Raw genomic sequence first — 19,257 nt, forward strand, 5'->3', positions numbered from 1 at the left:
CAAATGATGATGAAGCAGAAAGCAGAGAAGGGTTGCCTCTGACATGGTCCACATTCCACATATTGCAAGGACCAGACGGTTACCGGGGACACTCTGACCAAGCCCTTCCCGGAGAAAAAAGCACCACTGAGTCTTGGACACAATGTATTTTTACACGTCAGTCCAGAGTTCTGCCTGACTGCGCTGAATACGACACTAAAAAGCTTTGTTGCACTAGAAACCAGAAGGGAGGTGCTGTCTGTCGGGAAGGCATCTCCCAGGGCAGGAAACCAAGCTGGGCCAGACTCCCTCACTGCCACACAGCCCCGGAGTGGCAGCCGATGGGAAGTTCAGCAGCTTCCTGGTTACTGGTACCCACTTCCACCTGGAAGGGCTGTGTCAGCGGCTCCCAGCCACCTCCTCCAGCCTCACCATCCTGACCTGCTGGAGTGAACAGGCTGGACACGAGGCGGCCACACACACAATCAGACTGTCTCAGTTCCAGGAGACCACATGGACACTTGTGGGCACACGTCTTCCAGCCCAAGACGATTCTGATCTTAGTGCAGCAGTTCTCAAAGTGAAGCCTGGGAACCTGGCAATCTCAGAGAGACTTTTAGGTGTTCTTGAGTCAGAACTATTTTCCCAGCCACGCTAAGTCTTGGTTTATCCTTCTCATTTTCATGTCCTCACGAGAGTACTGCGGAGTTTTTCCAGAGGCCAGAGGTGACATGCAATACTGAAACCGCCTGAATGCCATAGCAGATATAAGAATCCACATGTCCCCTGATCTAGTAAGGCAAGAGGAGAAGGCAATGGCACCCCATTCCAGTACTCTTGCCTGGAAAATCCCATGGATGGAGGAGCTTGGTAGGCTGCAGTCCATGGGGTCGCTAGGACTCGGATACGACTGAGTGACTTCACTTTCACTTTTCACTTTCATGCATTGGAGAAGCAAATGGCAACCCACTCCAGTGTTCTTGCCTGGAGAATCCCAGGGATGGGGGAGCCTGGTGGGCTGCCGTCTATGGGGTCACACAGAGTCGGACACAACTGAAGTGACTTAGCAGTCCTCTGGTCAGACACTAGATTTCTGAAAGTGTAAAACGATGTCACGCTTCTCCCTGAATTTTTGTTTTGTTTTGTTTTGGAAAAATGTAAGGATTTTTAAAAAATAAAACTATGTTCTGTTATTCATGGTAACCTGTAATGGGTATCTTGGTCCTATTTTTAAATGAAGTAATAAATGCATAAACACTTTTCCAGCTTTGACTCCCAATACTGTAAGCATAGATAGACAGCCCACATATACAAAAGCCCTTTGGGATCCTCAGTGATTTTAAGAATATAAAGGAGTTCTGAAACCAAAAGTTTGAAAACCACTGTCCTAATGAGAAGTGAATCATTGGGTTGGCCAAAAAGTTCTTTCAGGGATTCTTCCACTTCCACCTCCTCCACCCCCCGTAACATCGTATGCAAAACTGAACGAACATTTTGGCCAATCCAAAATGTTTAATGAGGGGGCATTTATGCCTTATCAAGATCCCAAGGTCTCTTATTTAAAATTTTTGCTTTAAAATGAATAAAGAGTTAGAAACAAAATCACCTGTAATATCCGACTCCACATACCCCGAGCAGGTGGTTTTCAGGAGACACACGCATTGCACCAGAAACGGGCAGACAGCGGACAGAACTCTGGCTTTGCAGCCCCTTGGACCCCCTGGGCTCTGGTTCCAGTGACACCACTTGGAAAACTGCAGAAGCTGCTCAAGACCGCGCCCCCTCCTCTGTGGACCAGGGAGGAGGATGTCAGCCCCCACTTCCAGGGTGGTGGAGTGCCCAGCACAGTGCCTGGCGCACTGCAAATGTCACATAAATGTCACCCTCTTTGTCATCACCTCCATCATCATCGCTGTCACCCACACGTTCCTGCAGTAATGCCCCTGCTCTGCGGATTCTGAGCCCCTGAGTCTTGCACGAGCCATCCTGCGCCTGGCAGGAGCTTGCTTCCTGACAGGAGGATCAGATGAATCATGGCACAGAACCACGCAGACAAGACGAAGGGTCAGATTCAGCAGCCCTGAGTCAGTGACTGCCCTTTGCTGGGTGCCTCACATCCCTGACTCAGACACAAGCACCTCTAAGGACACTTTATTCATGGTTACTCTGGGTCACTGAAGCAGCACGTGCCCGGAGAGGCTGCCAGGGGCACCCCCACTGCCCATTCAGTTTAAACAATAGTGAATCTAGGACTCCAGGCCCAACAAACTCGTGGCCAGCTCCATCCGCATCTCAGTGGGTATCTTTGTATGGTGATAATTCTCTCTTATAGACAGAAGCGTTCTTGAGATGACGCATGCTCCAAACACCTCTGGACTCTGTCAACCCCCACCTCCGCCTCCCACTTTTCCCTAATGGTACCAACTGAAAAGATGGTGATGTATCAATACGAAGCTTAGCAGCACAGCTTCAGTGCTGTGTTGGATGTAACAGTGTTGGAATTTCCGCGTGCTGCTTAATGCTGTGGGTGCATAAACGTGTAAAGCAGTAAAAATCTACCCTTTCCACCCACAAATCCTACTTTAAAGGTCTCCGTCTGCTGATGGAGCAGGGATGGGGTGGGAAATGTTGCATTTGGAATCTTACACTTCCTTTGTCCTCTATGATCAAAATGTGTGGAAAGCGTGAGGGAGGGAGAAAGGAAAAAAGATTTATTGAATGTTTGCTCTGTTAGGTGGCAGGCTCTGTGCTAACGCCTTTGCCTAGATATTGCATTTAACCCTTATGGCTGCCCTGTGAAGATGGAGTCATTACCTCCATTTATAGATGCAAAACTGAGGCCATGAGCTGTTCATGTCCTTGAACCAGCAGAACCCAGATGAGAGCCCAGGGCCGCCTCACAAACACACTGACAGCTTACTGAAGGGGGAAGAAAGGCCCAACTCCAGCTTGGTGGCACTTTTCACATTGATGGTTGTTTTAAATGCTTGGTTTTTTTTTTTGATGCAACATTTTCTGCATAATTAATTGCTTTCGGAAATCACAGAGCAATTTCCCATTCACTGAGCCGGAAATGCCTCGTAGAAATGCAAATGCCAACGTGACTGCAGGATGTCTAAGCTGGGGCACTGCCTGAGTGGGGATCTGGGGTGTTCTTGGGTGGAGTGGGACTCCAAGTCTGGGTGTGAGAGCCAGGCACTAGTCAACGTGACAGCCACCTGGTGCAGGGCGGGGTGGGGGGCGGACTTTCCTGCACAAAATGAGATGGCTCTGGGTCACAGGCTAAGGGAACCACTGTCAGCAACAAACTTCACGTGATCAAAAGAAGTTGAGTGTCCTGTGGAGGCTGGGATGGGAAGGAGCAGCCTCAGCTTAAGGGCCCAGTATGCCCGCCAGAATGGGTACCCGTGGACCCCAAAGGCTGTTGGTCTGGATAAGGGGAAAGCCCTCTGGGACTACTAGGACCTCTCTTCCCCCCAATTGTTTGCTCCGTGGATAAAACACATGTGAAAAAAAGAAGGGTATGAAATGAAAGCATCCCCTTCTGAAATAACAGAGAAAAAAAAAAAAAAGAGAGAGAGAGAGACTCCAAAATCTGTATGTTGGATTTAGGTCTAGACTTAAGAGGGGAGCTAGGTGACGCTGTCTGGGAACTTCATGGGCCCTAGTACCTGAAAAGGTCACTGGGCAGAGCAGAAGAGTCCCCTTGGAAGAGCAACAATCTGCACAAAGCAGCAGAGGGGACCAACTGGGATCTTCAACAAAATGGGCTGAAATCTAGGGTCCCAGAGCTCCCTGCAAGTCCCCCACCCACCTCCGTTTCATCACTTTTCACCCACCGCCTGTTTTATCCGCACTTCATTCAAGACGCAAGCCACAGCATGGAGGTCTTCCTATGATTCATGAACTGGCCAGAGGGCAAGGAGAACATACGTAGGAAGACCAGCACTTGGATGACCCCAACTTGGGGACAAAACCATGGACTGTTTAGAGCCAGCTGTCACTCTGTGACAGCAGAGAGTTCATCTCCCCTGAGATACACAGCCAAGTCCTTGGTATCTGCTGCCCAGAGCAAGGTGAGGGTCAAGGACTCTAAACTCCGGCGACAGTTCAGCAAGGAGTTATGGAGGGAGCCCAGGCAACCAGGTGAGTGGGAACTCCTGGGTAACAGTCACGTGACTTACACAGCTGGGACCCTCGGGTCAGACAGACTGCGCTCAGTGAATGCGCCCGAGTAAGCGGTTGAGTTAATACTAAGAAAATCAGTGTGGTCTGGAAAGATTTTTTCCTATTTGTAAAAACAACTTTTGCCATCAGTAAGCTGTCACAGAGAAACCACTCTACAATAAGCAATGAGTGCTCAAAAGGAAATTAGATAAAGTAAGAACTTAATGAACATGTATTACCTGAGGAGCACTTTTTTTTTTTTTAATGTTTCGAATGATGCTAAGAGGCTGTGATGAACATTATGTCCTAAGCTCTGTGAAAACTGTCTTTAAAACCGATGCTGTCTTAGTTACTGAGCCATAAAGAGCGTCGAGATCCAGAGGCTGGCCGGGATGATCATTCTGCCTGTCTGGAACGAAAGGTAGTAAGGCTGAACGATGTAAGAACATTACATTCTTGTCGTGAAAGACAATCGTTTGGAAAGAATGACAGAAAACAGATTTCGGAGTGAGCGAGACCAGGCTGATATCCAGCTCCTCCATGTGGGCTGGGATCACAGAGACCAGTGCCTCTCATCACTAAAACCCAGCAAATGGGTTGTTGCTCCCACGTCTTCCTCAAATCCACAGCCCTGGGCCTCTATCCCGTTTCTACCACCGCTGGTCTCCTCCATGCCACTCATCCTTTCAGCCCTATTCAGAGGGCAGCTTCTCCAGGAGGTTTTGCTGACCCCCACCCAGGCCAAGGCCCAGTCGGCTATTCTTATCTCTGCCCTCCCGTAGCGCTTTGCGTCTTCCTGACCACAGACTCCCACACCAGGCTGAAATAACTGTATTTGCAGCTGTCTTCTTTTTTGTTTGGCTGGTGAGAAACCAGGTCTTTACTCCTGGCACAGTTACTGCAGACCAGCTGGATGGATGGACGGATGGACAGACAGATGGATAAGAGGATGGATGGATAGACGAGGGATGGATGGACGGGTAACTGGAGGAAGGGAGAGATATAGGTATGGATGGACAGATGGGCAGGTAGATTTCCTGTACGCTAAATCCATTCTGATTCCTCCTCTTCCACCCTCTATACCTTTGAACGACACAACAAGGCTCACCCCACTTTTATTCCTAAGAACCTGATCTCCCTCAGCTCTGCTGAGGTCTTTTGTGGATTCTCCAACTCTCCAACTTCCTACCTCCGTAAGGCCTTTGCTGCTGCTGCTGCTAAGTCGCTTCAGTAGTGTCCGACTCTGTGCGACCCCATAGACGGCAGCCCACGAGGCTCCCCCATCCCTGGGATTCTCCAGGCAAGAACACTGGAGTGGGTTGCCATTTCCTTCTCCAACGCATGAAAGTGAAAAGTCAAAGTGAAGTCGATCAGTCGTGTCCGACTCTTTGTGACCCCACGGACTGCGGCCCACCAGGCTCCTCCATCCATGGGATTTTCCAGGCAAGAGGACTGGAGTGGGGTGCCATTGCCTTTACAGATACTTTTTACCATAAACCTGGTGTTCCACAGGTTCAGTCTTTGGCCTATTTCTCCTCTCACCCACTTTCTCTGGGGAATAAATTCTATCATATTTACACCCTCAATGACTTCTATGTTGATAATCCTCAAATCTATCCCTATATGCAACCCCCTTCTCGGACCTTCCCTCAAGTTTTACACTGATTCACTCATTTATTCATTCAGCAAATACTAAGTGTAGAATACTGTTCAGGCACAGTTTTAGGCACTTGGGATATATCACAGTTCAAGAACCCGAACTGGGGAAGTTACATTATAGTGGACAAAAGAGGCAAATGATAATCAAAACAAATAAATAAATTATATAGTATGTTAGAAGCTGATTAGGGGAGTGGGCAAGGACTTACATGTTAAATAAGGTGACCAGTGTGAACACATTAAAAGGAGATTTAAGGAGACTTGGAGGTGATGGAGTTTGTCTGGGAGCGTCTGGGGAAAGAGTGGGCCAGCAGAGACAACAGCTGGACCAAAGGCTAGAGGTGGACACGCATGTGCATTCGAGGACCAGCAAAGGGCCCAGAGTGTCTGAAACAGATGAAGCAGAGACAGGGGAGCCAGAGGAGAGGCCGGACAGGCAAGGGCAGGGGGATGGTTCATGCTGGACGCTGAGATCATTAGAAGGCCTGTGCCTTCATCTCCGAGTGCCTGGCTGTATGGGCACTTCCAGGTGGGTGGAAGCGTGCACTGTGAACCCCATTTCATTTCCCTGAGGCTGGTACTCTCCCCTCCCTCTTGCTGTAGACACTGCCAACGGTGGCTTCTACTGGGCCAGAGGACATGGGCCCTCTGGCTGGTCCAGGGATGGGCACACGAGCCAAACAAGGCTAAAGTCTGTGACTGGGATTTTCCCAACAGGTTTCAGTGGGGGAAGCCCACTCTTTGATGGTGAGATGACAAGATAAGCACCTCTTATCTTGGGTGGGGGGAAGGAAGCGGAGCCCCTGCGCTGCGCAGGCGCAGGGAGGGCCTGGCTGGGGAAAGCCAGAAAGCTGAGTATATCTGGACAGGCATTTTTCAACAACAGGCTCCAGCAGGAACAGACAAATGGCTTCACACCCGCCTCTGCCAAAGGAGAGATAAGGAGAGAGATAGGAGGCGACAAGACGGAGAAAGTTGTAGTGGGTTTCCGCTTGATTCACAGCTCAGGTTACCCCTGTGAGACAGGGACATGGCAGGCTCAGACCCTGCTTAGCTGGTGCCAAGTGGATGCGCTGGCTTGGGGGTGGAGATCTGGAAGATCCACCAGGAAGTGCGCTCCTCCCCACCATTCAGCAGATGCTGGGGGGAGACAGCCCTACTCTCTGCTTGATGAATCTCTACACATACAGGAGCTTTCCCCGACCCCATGGGAGTCCCGGGGGGCTCCAGCCCGGACTGGGTGGCAGGCAGTTCAGGCAGGTGGGGCACCTTAAAAAATGAACCATCCCACCCTGCATCGCTAAAGACACCCATGTAATCATTTGAAATGAAAACTGCTCAAATGAACTGGAAAATGTTTTACTTGTGTTTTGTCATATTCCTGAACCTTTCTTTCCATGGTTCAAAAGTTTGCATTGTCTAATTGCTGATTTCCATTTGTGAATGAATCAGCGTAAAATAAAATTAAGTGCCAAATTAATCTCCCCTTCTAGTTTTAGGCATTAATTATCCTCTGAGCCATTTTCTCGTGCGCTTGCCACATGTCAACACAAGCCCGGAGATCGCGTGATGTCGAATCTAGTTTTCAACTCAGGAAGGTAGCCCAAAGAGCGGAGGACGTCCTTGCTCTTTAAAAGTCGCAGTTTACTATGCAAAAGAGCTTTGATTCCAAGCAAAGGAAATACATTCTCCTCTTTTAAAGATATATTAACACTGTCAGACCAAGTAAGTCACTGGAGAAGAAATTCGCTGCATGGTCTTGTAACATGCTTCCCCAGTTGTCCAGTTAACACATTAACAACAACATATTTCCTCTACGTATAACAGGGTCAGCCTCAGTGTGGAAAATGCGGTGTTGGCTAGGGCAGAATTTTGAAAGTTACATATGCTGTTCCTCTGGAGCTGTACCAAAGCAGACCTTCATGGTTCTGCTAAAAAAGCAAAACAAAACACAACACAACCAGGCCTCCAGGATACAATTATAGGATCCTTAGTTCCGGGGAAAGGTAAATCCGTATATGCTTGGTCACTTGGTCAAAGCTACCACTCTTAGCAACTATGGGGAGGCAGAGGCTGGGTACCAAGTCGGTTTTGTTTAGTTGCTAAGTTGTGCCTGACACTTTTGCAACTCCATGGACTGTATAGCCTGCCAGGCTCCTCTGTCCATGGGATTTCCTAGGCAAGAATACTGGGGTGGGTTGACATTTCCTTCTCCAGGAGATCTTTCCAACCCAGGGATCGAAAACCAGTCTCCTGCACTGGCAGTGTGTGTATATGTTAAGTCGCTTCAGTCATGTCCAACTGTTTGTGACCCAATGACTCTTTGTGACCCCACCAGGCTCCTCTGTCCATGGGACTCTCCAGGCAAGAATACTGGAGTGGACTGCCATGCGCTCCTCCTGGGGACTTCCCCAACACAGGGATTGAACCTACGTCTTTTATGTCTCCTGCATTGGTCGATGCTTTCTTTACCACTAGCGCCCCCTAGAAAGCCCCTGCATTGGCAGAGAAGCAAGTCAATCCTGGAGTAGGTGTGGACGAGAAAGCCTTGGAGACAGAGGGTCCCGATCCCTTTCCTTTTAAAATTCAATATTATCAGAATCTGTTGAAAAGGTATGCGATACCCTTGACCAAGCACTGTTTAAGCCTTAAAAAAGCAATATGAAACAATATGGATGAACCTGAAGGGCATTATGTTAAGTGAAATAAAACAGTCACAGAAGGACAAATACTGCATCATTTCACTTTACATGAGGTACCTAAAATCATCAAACTCACAGAAGCAGAGAACAGAACTGTCTGCTGCCAGGAACTAGGGGAAGCAGAAGCAGATAGTTTCTGATCAGTGGGAACAAAAGTTCAATTATGCAAGATGAGTAAGTTCTAGAGTTCTACTGTACAATATTTTGCCTGTAGACAATTCCATATTGCACACTTAACAACCTGCTAAAAGAGTAGATTTCATATTAAGTGTTCTTATGGTAGAAAGTGAAGAAGAACTAAAGAGCCTCTTGATGAAAGTAAAACAGGAGAGTGAAAAAGTTGGCTTAAAGCTCAACATTCAGAAAACTAAGATCACGGCATCTGGTCCCATCACTTAATGGCAAATAGATAGGGAAACAGTAGAAACAGTGGCTGACTTTATTTTTCTGGGCTCCAAAACCACTGCAGATGGTGATTGCAGCCATGAAATTAAAAGACGCTTACTCCTTGGAAGGAAAGTTATAACCAACCTAGACAGCATATTCAAAAGCAGAGACATTACTTTGGCGACCAAGGTCCGTCTAGTCAAGGCTATGGTTTTTCCAGTGGTCATGTATGGATGTGAGAGTTGGACTATAAAGAAAGCTGAGTGCTAAAGAATTGATGCTTTTGAACTGTGGTGTTGGAGAAGACTCTTGAGAGTCCCTTGGACTGCAGGGGGATTCAACCAGTCCATCCTAAAGGAGATCAGTCCTGGGTGTTCATTGGAAGGACTGATGCTGAAGCTGAAACTCCAATACTTTTGCCACCTGATGCGAAGAGCTGACTCATTTGAAAAGACCCTGATCCTGGGAAAGATTGAGGGCAGGAAGAGAAGGGGACGACAGAGGATGACATGGCTGGATGGCATCACCGACTCAATGGACACGGGTTTGGGTAAACTCTGGGAGTTGGTGATGGACAGGGAGGCCTGGCATGCTGCAGTCCATGGGGTCGTAAAGAGGTGGACACGACTGAGCGATTGAACTGAACTGAACACAATAAAACTTCAAGAAAAGAAGGAAAATGTTAACTACAACACTCAATCCCACCTAGGATGTACTGCCAGTCAAGGGAGAGTCTGAGATGCTGTGTTCAAGCTGCAGGGCTGGATCTGATGGGAATCCCCTAGGACCCAGCCCCCAGGGCAAAATGTCACGTTTTGGGAAATAGTGGGTGCAGACTGAGTAGGAACTAAGAGTTGTTAGTCTGCACCCAAGGATGTGGCACCTGAGCTGCAGGTGCAGAATAACCAAGAAGGGCACAGCCACCAAACCACCAAGCATAGTCCAGGCTGCTCGCAACAGCGACACCATGAGGCGGCTGCAAGAGTCACAAGTCAGGAGCGCTGGTCAGTAGCCTCCGGCTCCCTCTTTGCCTCCGGCTTCCCTCTTTGGAAGCAGAACAAGTTCTGGCACATAAGTCTATAATTCGTAGATGAAAACAGGAGGGGGCTTGCTCAAGAGGAAGATACTAGTCCTTTTCATAATGAAGAACAGCGAAGGTGCCTGAGTGATTAATTAGAAAAATTAAAGAGCTATGAACATATTTGTTTGTAGCACCCAATAACCTCAGACATGCAGATGACACCATCCTTATGGGAGAAAGCGAAGAAGAACTAAAGAGCCTCTTGATGAAAGTGGAAGAGAAGAGTGGAAAAGTTGGCTTAAAACTCAACATTCAGAAAACTAAGATCATGGCATCTGGTCCCATCACTTCATGGCAAGTAGACGGGGAAACACTGGAAACAGTGACAGACTTTATTTTGGGGGGCTCTCAAATCACTGCAGATGGTGGCTGCAGCCATGAAATTAAAAGACGCTTGCTCCTTGGAAGAAAAGTTATGACCAACCTAGACAGCATATTAAAAAGCAGAGACATTACTTTATTAACAAAGGTCCATCTAGCCAAAGCTATGGTTTTTCCAGTAGTCATGTATGGATGTGAGAGTTGGACTCTAAAGAAAGCTGAGTGCCAAAGAATTGATGCTTTTGAACTGTGGTGTTGGAGAAGACTCTTGAGAGTCCCTTGGACTGCAAGGATATCCAACCAGTCCATCTTAAAGGAAATCAGTCCTGAATATTCACTGGAAGGATTGATGCTGAAGCTCCAATACTCTGGCCACCTGATGTGAAGCATTGACTCATTTGAAAACACCCTGATGCTGGGAAAGACTGAAGGCATGAGGAGAAGGGGACGCCAGAGGATGAGATGGTTGGATGGCATCACAGACTCAATGGACATGAATTTGAGTAAATTCCAGGAGTTAGTGATGGACAGGGAGGCCTGGCGTGCTGTAGTCCGTGGGGTCGCAGAGTCGGACACGACTGAGCGACTGAACTGAACTGAGCCAGGGTCCAAGTGCTGAGCTTACTTAGTATGTCAGAGTTTGGGGGGAAGGAGGAGAGTTGCCAGTTTAAATTTTGTACATATAACCAGGTGCATCAAGGATAAAGGAATTGGCTCCCTTTAGGATCAAACCCAGTCCTGACATTCTTCCAGGCACTAAGGAAGACAACCAGAGAAAAGGGGCAAGGGAGATACTGCGCTTCAGGGTAAGACCTGGAGGCTGTTACATTTCATCACCCCCTTCCTGCTACTGCCTCCCAGTTTGCTTTTCTGCAGACAAGATTAGGAGGACTAAACACTCAAGCTCTCACCTCTCCCTTGCCGCTCCAAGAGGAAAAAAACCTGTCGGCTTCTCTAAAAGGGGAAGGCAGTAAAGGCAAATAAAGTCAAAAGGCAACGCTGAAGTTGCATCTGCTCTGTTTGAAGGCGTAAGGCCGGAGAGACAGGTTTTGTGCAGAGGCGCTGCTGATCCCTGGGGAAGGAAACCTGTGTGCTTCGAGTTGGAAAACATTAAGTGCAGGGAAGTTTTAATGAGCTTCAGCAGCTCTTTGATAATGGCTGATGTTGAGATGGCAATGGAGCATTTGAAAGGCAAGCTTTCAAAGAATATGCTTTTTAGGAAGTGATTTCCCCTCCTGTCATCTCTTCCCTTTGGGGATCCTCACATTGGGCCTTTCGCCATCCCACTGGGGGTACCTCCCTTCCTCCAGTGGATCTAGGTCAGAGCTACTTTAACGTAGCTACTTTAACAGGAATCCCCCTCTGCCAAAGCTCCAGCTGCTGCTGTGGGAAGTAGTAACTACAATGGCTTCACCGAGATGGATCGAGCAGGGATGCAATAAAAGGCATAAAATTAAAGGCAAGATTAATAAAACCTGAAACCTGATGAAGGAAAACACTGCCAGCCTACCTAGCAGCTTAAATTACATTTACCACATGCGACAGGGAGGGGGTAATCATGAGTAATAAGTCCAGGCTCAGCTAGGGAAAGAAATTCCAGCCTAAATAACAACAGGTAACACCAGGGGAAGTCACTGAATCACCTTCCTAGAGAGGACTCAAGACAGGGTATAAAACCCATCAATCACACTGAGGCCAATTTCCCCTGGTAGGGCCCCCGACAGTCTAGGATCTAGACTCCCAAACAGCCCAGAGCCAGAAACACGGCAGACACACAAAAGTGGCTTCTGGTTGTCACTTCCAGTCCAGTGGTGGCTGCTGTCACCACAGCCCGACCTTCGGAGTGACCAGGCACAGTCAGTCCTTAGGTGAGGGCTGTCCAGCTGTCCCCTGTTCCTTGTCACTCCATCAGCTGAAGTCACTCCATGCCACCAGGGCTGCCGCAACACACATGGTCCCTGGAGCCAACCTGGTCCCTAAACAGCACCCAAACCATCCCCTTACCTACAGATTCTTCCTTCCTCCTCCTCGGAACACTCGCAAGTTCCCAAACTTCTTGCTGTTTCTCACTGCAGCTTAGCAGGGAAGCAATCTGATTTGACTAGTTCTCACCAACCCTCCAAAGAATCTCTCTTTTCATAGGGCAGGCCAAGTGATGCAAACGAACCCTCAGAATAGGCTTTCAGGCTGCAGAGGGGTATCAGGAACCCCCTCTGGACCTCTCGTGCAAGACACACCTCGCTAGAAGAGGAGGGAAGGCTCCATCACCATGCTCTCTCCCTCCTCCCAGCCGTGGCCCAGTGGACAGAGGGCTGACTCACTGCTCCATTCCCCGCTTACAGCAGCCTCCCATCTCCAGGCCTCCTGGCTTGAACCATCAGTGAAAAGGTAATGTTTCCTGCAGAGACAGGGATGGCTGTAGCTGGCTTCCAGCCAAGGAAAACCCTGGAAAGTCCTGCTCTTAGCAAAAGGATTCCTTCTGCTCAAACCAAAGACCGAAGGGGACCAGGAACATGGGATTCAGGTGCAGGGTCTTCAGGTGATAATTTTTAGATTTTCAGCTCCCTGGCATTCTAATCCGAGAGGAAGCTCCGCAGTTTCTCCCTTGGTCTGGCCCCTCATTGCACTTAGTGGTAAAGAACTTGCCTGCCAATGCAGGGGACATAAGAGACGTGTGTTCGATCCCTGGGTGGGGAAGATCCCCTGAAGGAGGGCCTGGCAACCCACTCCAGTATTCTTGCCTGGAGAATCCCATGGACAGAGGGGCCTGGCGGGCTACAGTCCATGGGGATCACAAAGAGTCAGACAGGACTGAAGTGACTTAGCATTAGAGAGTTCTCAGAGTCCCGGGATGACTGGTTTCCGCAGGTTATGGCTGCAAGGAGGCCCTGCCTCTTCCTCAGGACCCTTAGAATACAGCCATCCCTGCTCGCAGCACTCAGCTAGGAGGGTCTCACTGAAACAGGGGTGACAGGTGAGGAAGGGCCTCACTGCCTGAACACCTGACTTCTCCCACAACGAGCTCAGTCATTTGAGTTCTTCCTCATATAATTTCCGTCTTGGAAAAAAAATGGAGACACTACTTCCAGAAAGTCTTCAGCACGAGGGGGGTTCTACGATTAACGAGCACTTCTATTTTCCTTTGGTCACTATTAGAGCTAGTCTAAGGAAAGAATGGGACTCCAGTCTATCAGAAGAAAAACCGACCAGAACTTTCCCTCACCAGAATCCTCCCAACTAATCAGACAGATTCTTCTCTGCCTTCTGCTCCTGAGAAAGGGGAAACTTACAAGAAAACAAGCATAGAGTCACACCTTCACCTACTTGTCCGCCCGTGAAATTCATCAAGTGCGTGGGATTTTGTCAGCGACCGTATTTGAAGACTCCTGACTCTGTCCCGGGGGCAGAGTACAGGCGCTGACCGACGATGCCCCCGTCTGCATCTTTAACCTGACATCCACCCTGTGCTCTGAATGCAGCACCGGCATTGCCTCAGGCTGCGAAGACTCGAGCCTCTGCTAATCAAAATCTACCGGCTTCCATCAGCAATGAATTCAACCCGAGGTTCTGGAAGGACACACATCAAATTGTTGACAGTGACGGCTGGGAGCAAGTGAGAACAGAAAGAAAAGAAACCTTTCCTCTCTTTCTACTTAATTCTCTACAGCTTTTTTGCTCTGAAAAAAAAAAAAAAATATATATATATATATAGAATATATTCATGGAGTCCCCGAAACATTAAAATAAATTAATACATGGCCAAAAAGGAAAAGCAAGTGCCTGTTTTCGGCAACACAGCCCAGACTCTGCCAGGTCTCTGATCGGGGCTAAGATCCAGAAGCATGGAAAGTATCTATTCTCAGACAGGTTGATGATTAAATGGCCCAGAACAGACCTAGGCATTCTGGAAGTTCTCTTCAGGGCTGGACACAGCTCCACCCTCTTGCTGCTGTCTTCCAGCTTTGTGATCTTGATGCAAAGAGCCCCTATATTTCTATCAGCCCTCATCCCCCTTTTGGACCCCTGGCAGATCTCAGTTCTAGTAGTGAGGGCACATGCCTTCAAGCTCACCTGATCTCAGGTGACTCTCCAAACTTACTGAGCACAGTCCTATTTCCCTCATTCCCTCATTCTCACATTAAAGATGGAAACCTTCCTGAGTGCAAGAGCCTGATGCCTGACCAGTTTCTGAAGGACCTTGTACTGGAGGCAGAGGTCAGTTTTGGCCCCATCCATCCCAACCACTCCCCTCTCCCACCCCACGCAGAAATTGAGAAAACAGAAACCGGGCCACTGAAGCCTCGAAAAGGTTCTCTCCGCCACCTCATTCATCACGCAGCTGCCAGCTCACTTACCTGCAGATGTAATTGGTCTTGCAGGAGTCCTGCAAGTTCAAGCAGTTGGGTTTCTCCCTCTCCTCGTAGGAGCACACGGGCACGATGGTCTGCCGCCTCCGCTCGGTGCAGGCGATGTCCCGGCAGGAACAGAAGAGCATCCCATAGCTGTGCTTGGCCGGGACCTTGTCGAAGAACTGCCGGAGGGCCTTGTGGCACTTGCGCCGGTTGCAGACGTCATTGGACATGCTGGTGGTGCACGGGGTGATGTAGGCCGACCGGTACTTCTTGCAGGTGTCGTCCAGGTTGCAGGCCTTGGCAGCGTCCAGGCAGTTGTTCCCTTTCGAGATGTGCTCCACTGCGGAAAGGAGAGAGAGGCAGGTGACCACAGGGCTGGGTGCCGGGGCAGCTTGCACAGGTCCTCTGCTTGCACGGAGACCTGGCCTCTCACCACCTGGCAGGCCTGGCAGCTCTCCTCAGCTCTGTGTTTTGAAGCTAATAACTTAATGAGTTTGTGACAATGAGGAAGCATCAGGGGCACAGAGGCTAGGAGCCCGAGGCTGCACACAAGCTCCTAGCATTGTCTCAGAGGTATAATTAGGAGGTACTGAGTGAGGCCAAAGGAGCTCAAGACACCTGCCTGCCTGGGTCTAAACAAGGCAACAGGAGAACAAGTTTCCAGCTCCTGGCTGGTAAACTGAAATTAGGATAAAAGAAAAAAGCAGCAAATTATATACTTGTTTATTATATAGTATATAAAATGATATGCTGAATGTAAGTATAATTGCCATGCGATCCTCCAGGAATATAATTATGTAATAAATGCACATAGCACATGCTAATTACTATATGATTACAGAGTAATTGCATGGTTATTTGAGCCCAGAAGACAAAATATTATGCCAGCTCTCTAAACAGGAAGAAGCCACTACATCGAAGCTGTATTTAAGTTTGAGCTCACAGGCCACTGGAAGGAAACCAGCATAAATTATGTAAAAATTTGCAAACCTCAATTACCATTTAACTTACCACATAGAAAATGTGGGATCTATGAGTACTGAGGTTGCAGATTAGAAAAATTCAGTTAGTATCCTGGATAGAATTTCAGGGGGCTTACAAACCATAGGCCTTAGAAATCTCACAAAACATAGGTTGCCTTCTGCCCAAGCCCTCTGTGCTCAGGCTTTCAGAGAAACCAGGGCCATCCACGGCCAGGAGGCCTTCTGTGAGGCTGGAGACAGAACACAGAGGAGGTGGGGCCCACTGGGGTGGCTAGGTGGGCTGGCAGGGCCAAGTCCAATGGGCAAAGTTAAAAATGAATGGACAAGGGAAACGAAGCCTATTTTTCACAATATAGGTCTTACTAAAGAGAGGGGAAAGTGATGGAAAAACCTCCGAGAGCCAAGTTATATATAATATGGCCCATGGAAAATTAACAATTAGGTGCAGCAATGACCCTCTGGAGACAGCTAGGAGGCAACAGGCAGGCATCCTACAACTGTGGGATTCAAAGCCCAGGAAGTTTCCGTTCAGGCCTCAGTCCCTTCTTGGGTCCTGAAACCCCCTTTCATTCTCTTTATGTCCCCCATTGATGGGGACCATGACGGCATTTGAGAATTAGCACGAGGGGAAAGAGAGTTCGGCCGGATTGGATGGGACCGAAAGACAGGACAGTGCGTTTAGTGTCCATATAAAGGGCACCTGGGATGTTTTTCCACCTTAAAGAAAGAAGGAAACATGCCATGTCCAAAAACATGAATGAGCCTTAAGGACATGATACTAAGTGAGATAAACCAGTCACAGGAGGACAGTATCCTCTATGACTCTACATGTGCAAGGCATCTAAAACTCTCAGACTCATAGAAGCAGAGAGTTGAATGGTAGTTACTGCTGTTCAAAAGTACAAATGATAGTTGCTGCTACTCAATAGTATAAGTGGTCCTACTCCCCATTTCCTCCCTTGTTCCAGCAAGGGAGGAAATGGGGAGTTGTTATTCAAGAAGTATACAGTTTCACTGATGCAAGATGAGTAAGTTCTAGAGATCCGCTGTACAGCATCACAGTTACAGTTAACAATACCGTATTGTGCACTTAAAATCTAAGTGGCATGATTTCACTCTTTTTGATGGCTGAGTAATATTCCACTGTGTATATAAACCACGTCTTCTTTATCCATTGATCTGTCCATGTACACTTTGGTTATTTCCATGTCTTGGCTAATGTAAATAGTGCTGCAATAAACATAGGGGTGCATATATCTTTTCAAATGATAGTTTCATCTGAGTATACGCCCAGGAATGGGACTGCTGAATCATAAGGCAGCTCTATTTTTAGGTTTTTTGAGGAACCTCCAAACTGTTTTCCACAGTGACTGCACCAATTTACATTTCCATCAACAGTGGAAGAGGATTCCCTTTCCTCTACATCCTCTCCAGCATTTGCATATTGTAGACTTTTTAATGATGGCCATTCTGTCTGATGTGAGGTGATACCTCACTGTAGTTATGATTTGCATTTCTCTTAATGTGATGTTGAGCATCTTTTCATCCATCTATTGGCCATCTGTATATCTTCTTTGGAGAAAGGTCTATTTAGGTCTTCTGACCACTGGTACCTAAAAATTATCATACTAAGTGAACTAAGTCAGAAAGAGAAAGACAAATGCCATATGATATCACTTATATGTGGAATCTAAAATACAATACAAATCAACATATCTATGAAACAATAACAGACTCACAGATAAAGACAACAGGCTTGTGGTTGCCAAGGGGGAGTGGGGTTAGGGGAGAGAAGATACAGGAGTTTGGGATTAGCAAAGGCAAACTATTATATATAGAACGGATAAACAATGAGGTCCTTACTGTATAGCACAGGGAACGATATTCAGTATCCTGTGACAAACCATGGTGGAGAAAAATGGGAGAGAATGTATATATGTGTATGGAAACTGACACAACATCATAAATCAACACTGTAAATCAATAAAATTTAAAAAAGAAATATGTCAAGAATATAGTGTTAGTCACTCAGCCAAGTCTGACTCTGTGACCCCATGGACTGTAGCCCACCAGGCTCCTCTGGGCCTGGGATTTTCCAGGCAAGAATACTGGAATGTGTTGCCATTTCCTTCTCTAGGGGATCTTCACAATCCAGAGACCAAACCTAGGTGTCCTGCATTGCAGGCAGATTCTTTTTACCATGTGAGCCACCGGGATCTCATGTTAAATATTCTACTGTTATAAAGCAAAATTTTATACAAGAACAGACACAATAAGTCCAACATTTCAGGGAATGAAAAATTCTCCTTGGTCTACTGATGGTGTGCCTCACTTTAAGAAAGAACTATGTGTAAATATCTGAAATCACAAAAATATACTCGGGCACTACTAGCAGTATCTTATGATGCCCCGGGTTCATGTTTCTATGACATGCGAATTCAACAATTTAACGTGCAAGGCTATAAACAAGACCTTCCACCCTTCTTAGGTGAGCAGTGCAGGACGCCAGCAGCTGCACGCACATCCTGCTGGTTTAACAAGCACACCTGAAGCACTTTCTCCATCATGATCTTCCCAAAGTGGCTTCGCTCCTGCGCCTCTGTTTTCACACTCAGGCATTTCAGGACCCAAGGAGTGAAATATTCACCACATGCCCCAACAGATCCCCAGGGCCTCCACCAGGCCCTGGTGACACTTCTGGTTTTTTCCTCTTTTGAGAGGTGGTGCTGTTGAGCCCGCTGGCAGCAGTGATGGATAATCCTGAAGGACTACAACTGTAGATTTCTTTTATTTATTTTCATTTAAAGCTGTCTGGGTCTTCGTTGCTGCGCCTGGGTTTTCTCTGGTTGCAGCCAGTGGGGATATGCTCTAGGTACGTCACGTGCGCTCCAGAGTGTGTGAGCTCAGTAGCTGTGGCACATGGTCCTAGCTGCCCCATGGCATCTGGAATCTTCCTAGACCAGGGATCTAACCCCCCAGGTCCCCTGCATTGGCAGGCAGGTTCTTAACCATTGGACTACCAAAGGAAGTCTTGGAGCTTTCTAAGTTATGCATTTTGGAATGATGATCTAAAATAAAGGAATATGACCAAACTCTGGATCATCCGGATAAGGCCCTTAAGGCTAGTTGATAAGTCGTGTCCCGCTCTGTGACCCCATGGACTGCAGCATGCCAGGCTTCCGTGTCCTTCACTATCTCCCAGAGTTTGCTCAAACTAACATCCATTGAATCAGCGATGCCATCTAACCATTTCATCCTCTGTCGCCGCCTTCTCCCCCTTCCCTCAATCTTTCCCGGCATCAGGGTCTTTTCCAATGAGCTAGCTCTTCGCATCAGGTGGATATACTTTATGATCTCTGGCTAAAATGAAAGGAATACAGGCGCAGAGGTTGACCTAATACTTACATGATGTAGCCAGGGACATAGGAACAAACAGTTCATGTAAGTTCAAATGGAGAAAAATGACAGAAAAATTAAGTGCAGGCCTGTCAAACTCAAACTGTCAAACTCAAAACAGAACATGCTGAAACAGAGAATTACATACAAACTGTAAGTTTCAGCAGACAGTATTATTTCTCATATTACATGTATGTTACCAACTCACATTTCATAGTTTTTAATGTTTT

At 47.6% G+C, this 19,257-nt stretch overlaps 1 protein-coding gene across 4 annotated transcripts in view; it reads right to left on the reverse strand.

Moving 5' to 3' along the window:
• Positions 1 to 19,257, reverse strand: part of GFRA1 (GDNF family receptor alpha 1) — a 230,996-nt gene that overhangs the window by 56,355 nt on the left and 155,384 nt on the right. For all 4 annotated transcript variants that reach the window (XM_061403584.1, XM_061403585.1, XM_061403586.1 and 1 more), the window contains one exon: positions 14,652 to 14,988. In XM_061403584.1, coding sequence (XP_061259568.1) covers positions 14,652 to 14,988 — 337 coding nt within the window. The remainder of the gene's footprint in view (positions 1 to 14,651; positions 14,989 to 19,257) is intronic.

Source organism: Bos javanicus, chromosome 26 (assembly GCF_032452875.1).
Source record: "Bos javanicus breed banteng chromosome 26, ARS-OSU_banteng_1.0, whole genome shotgun sequence".
Classification (NCBI taxonomy): Eukaryota; Metazoa; Chordata; class Mammalia; order Artiodactyla; family Bovidae; genus Bos; species Bos javanicus.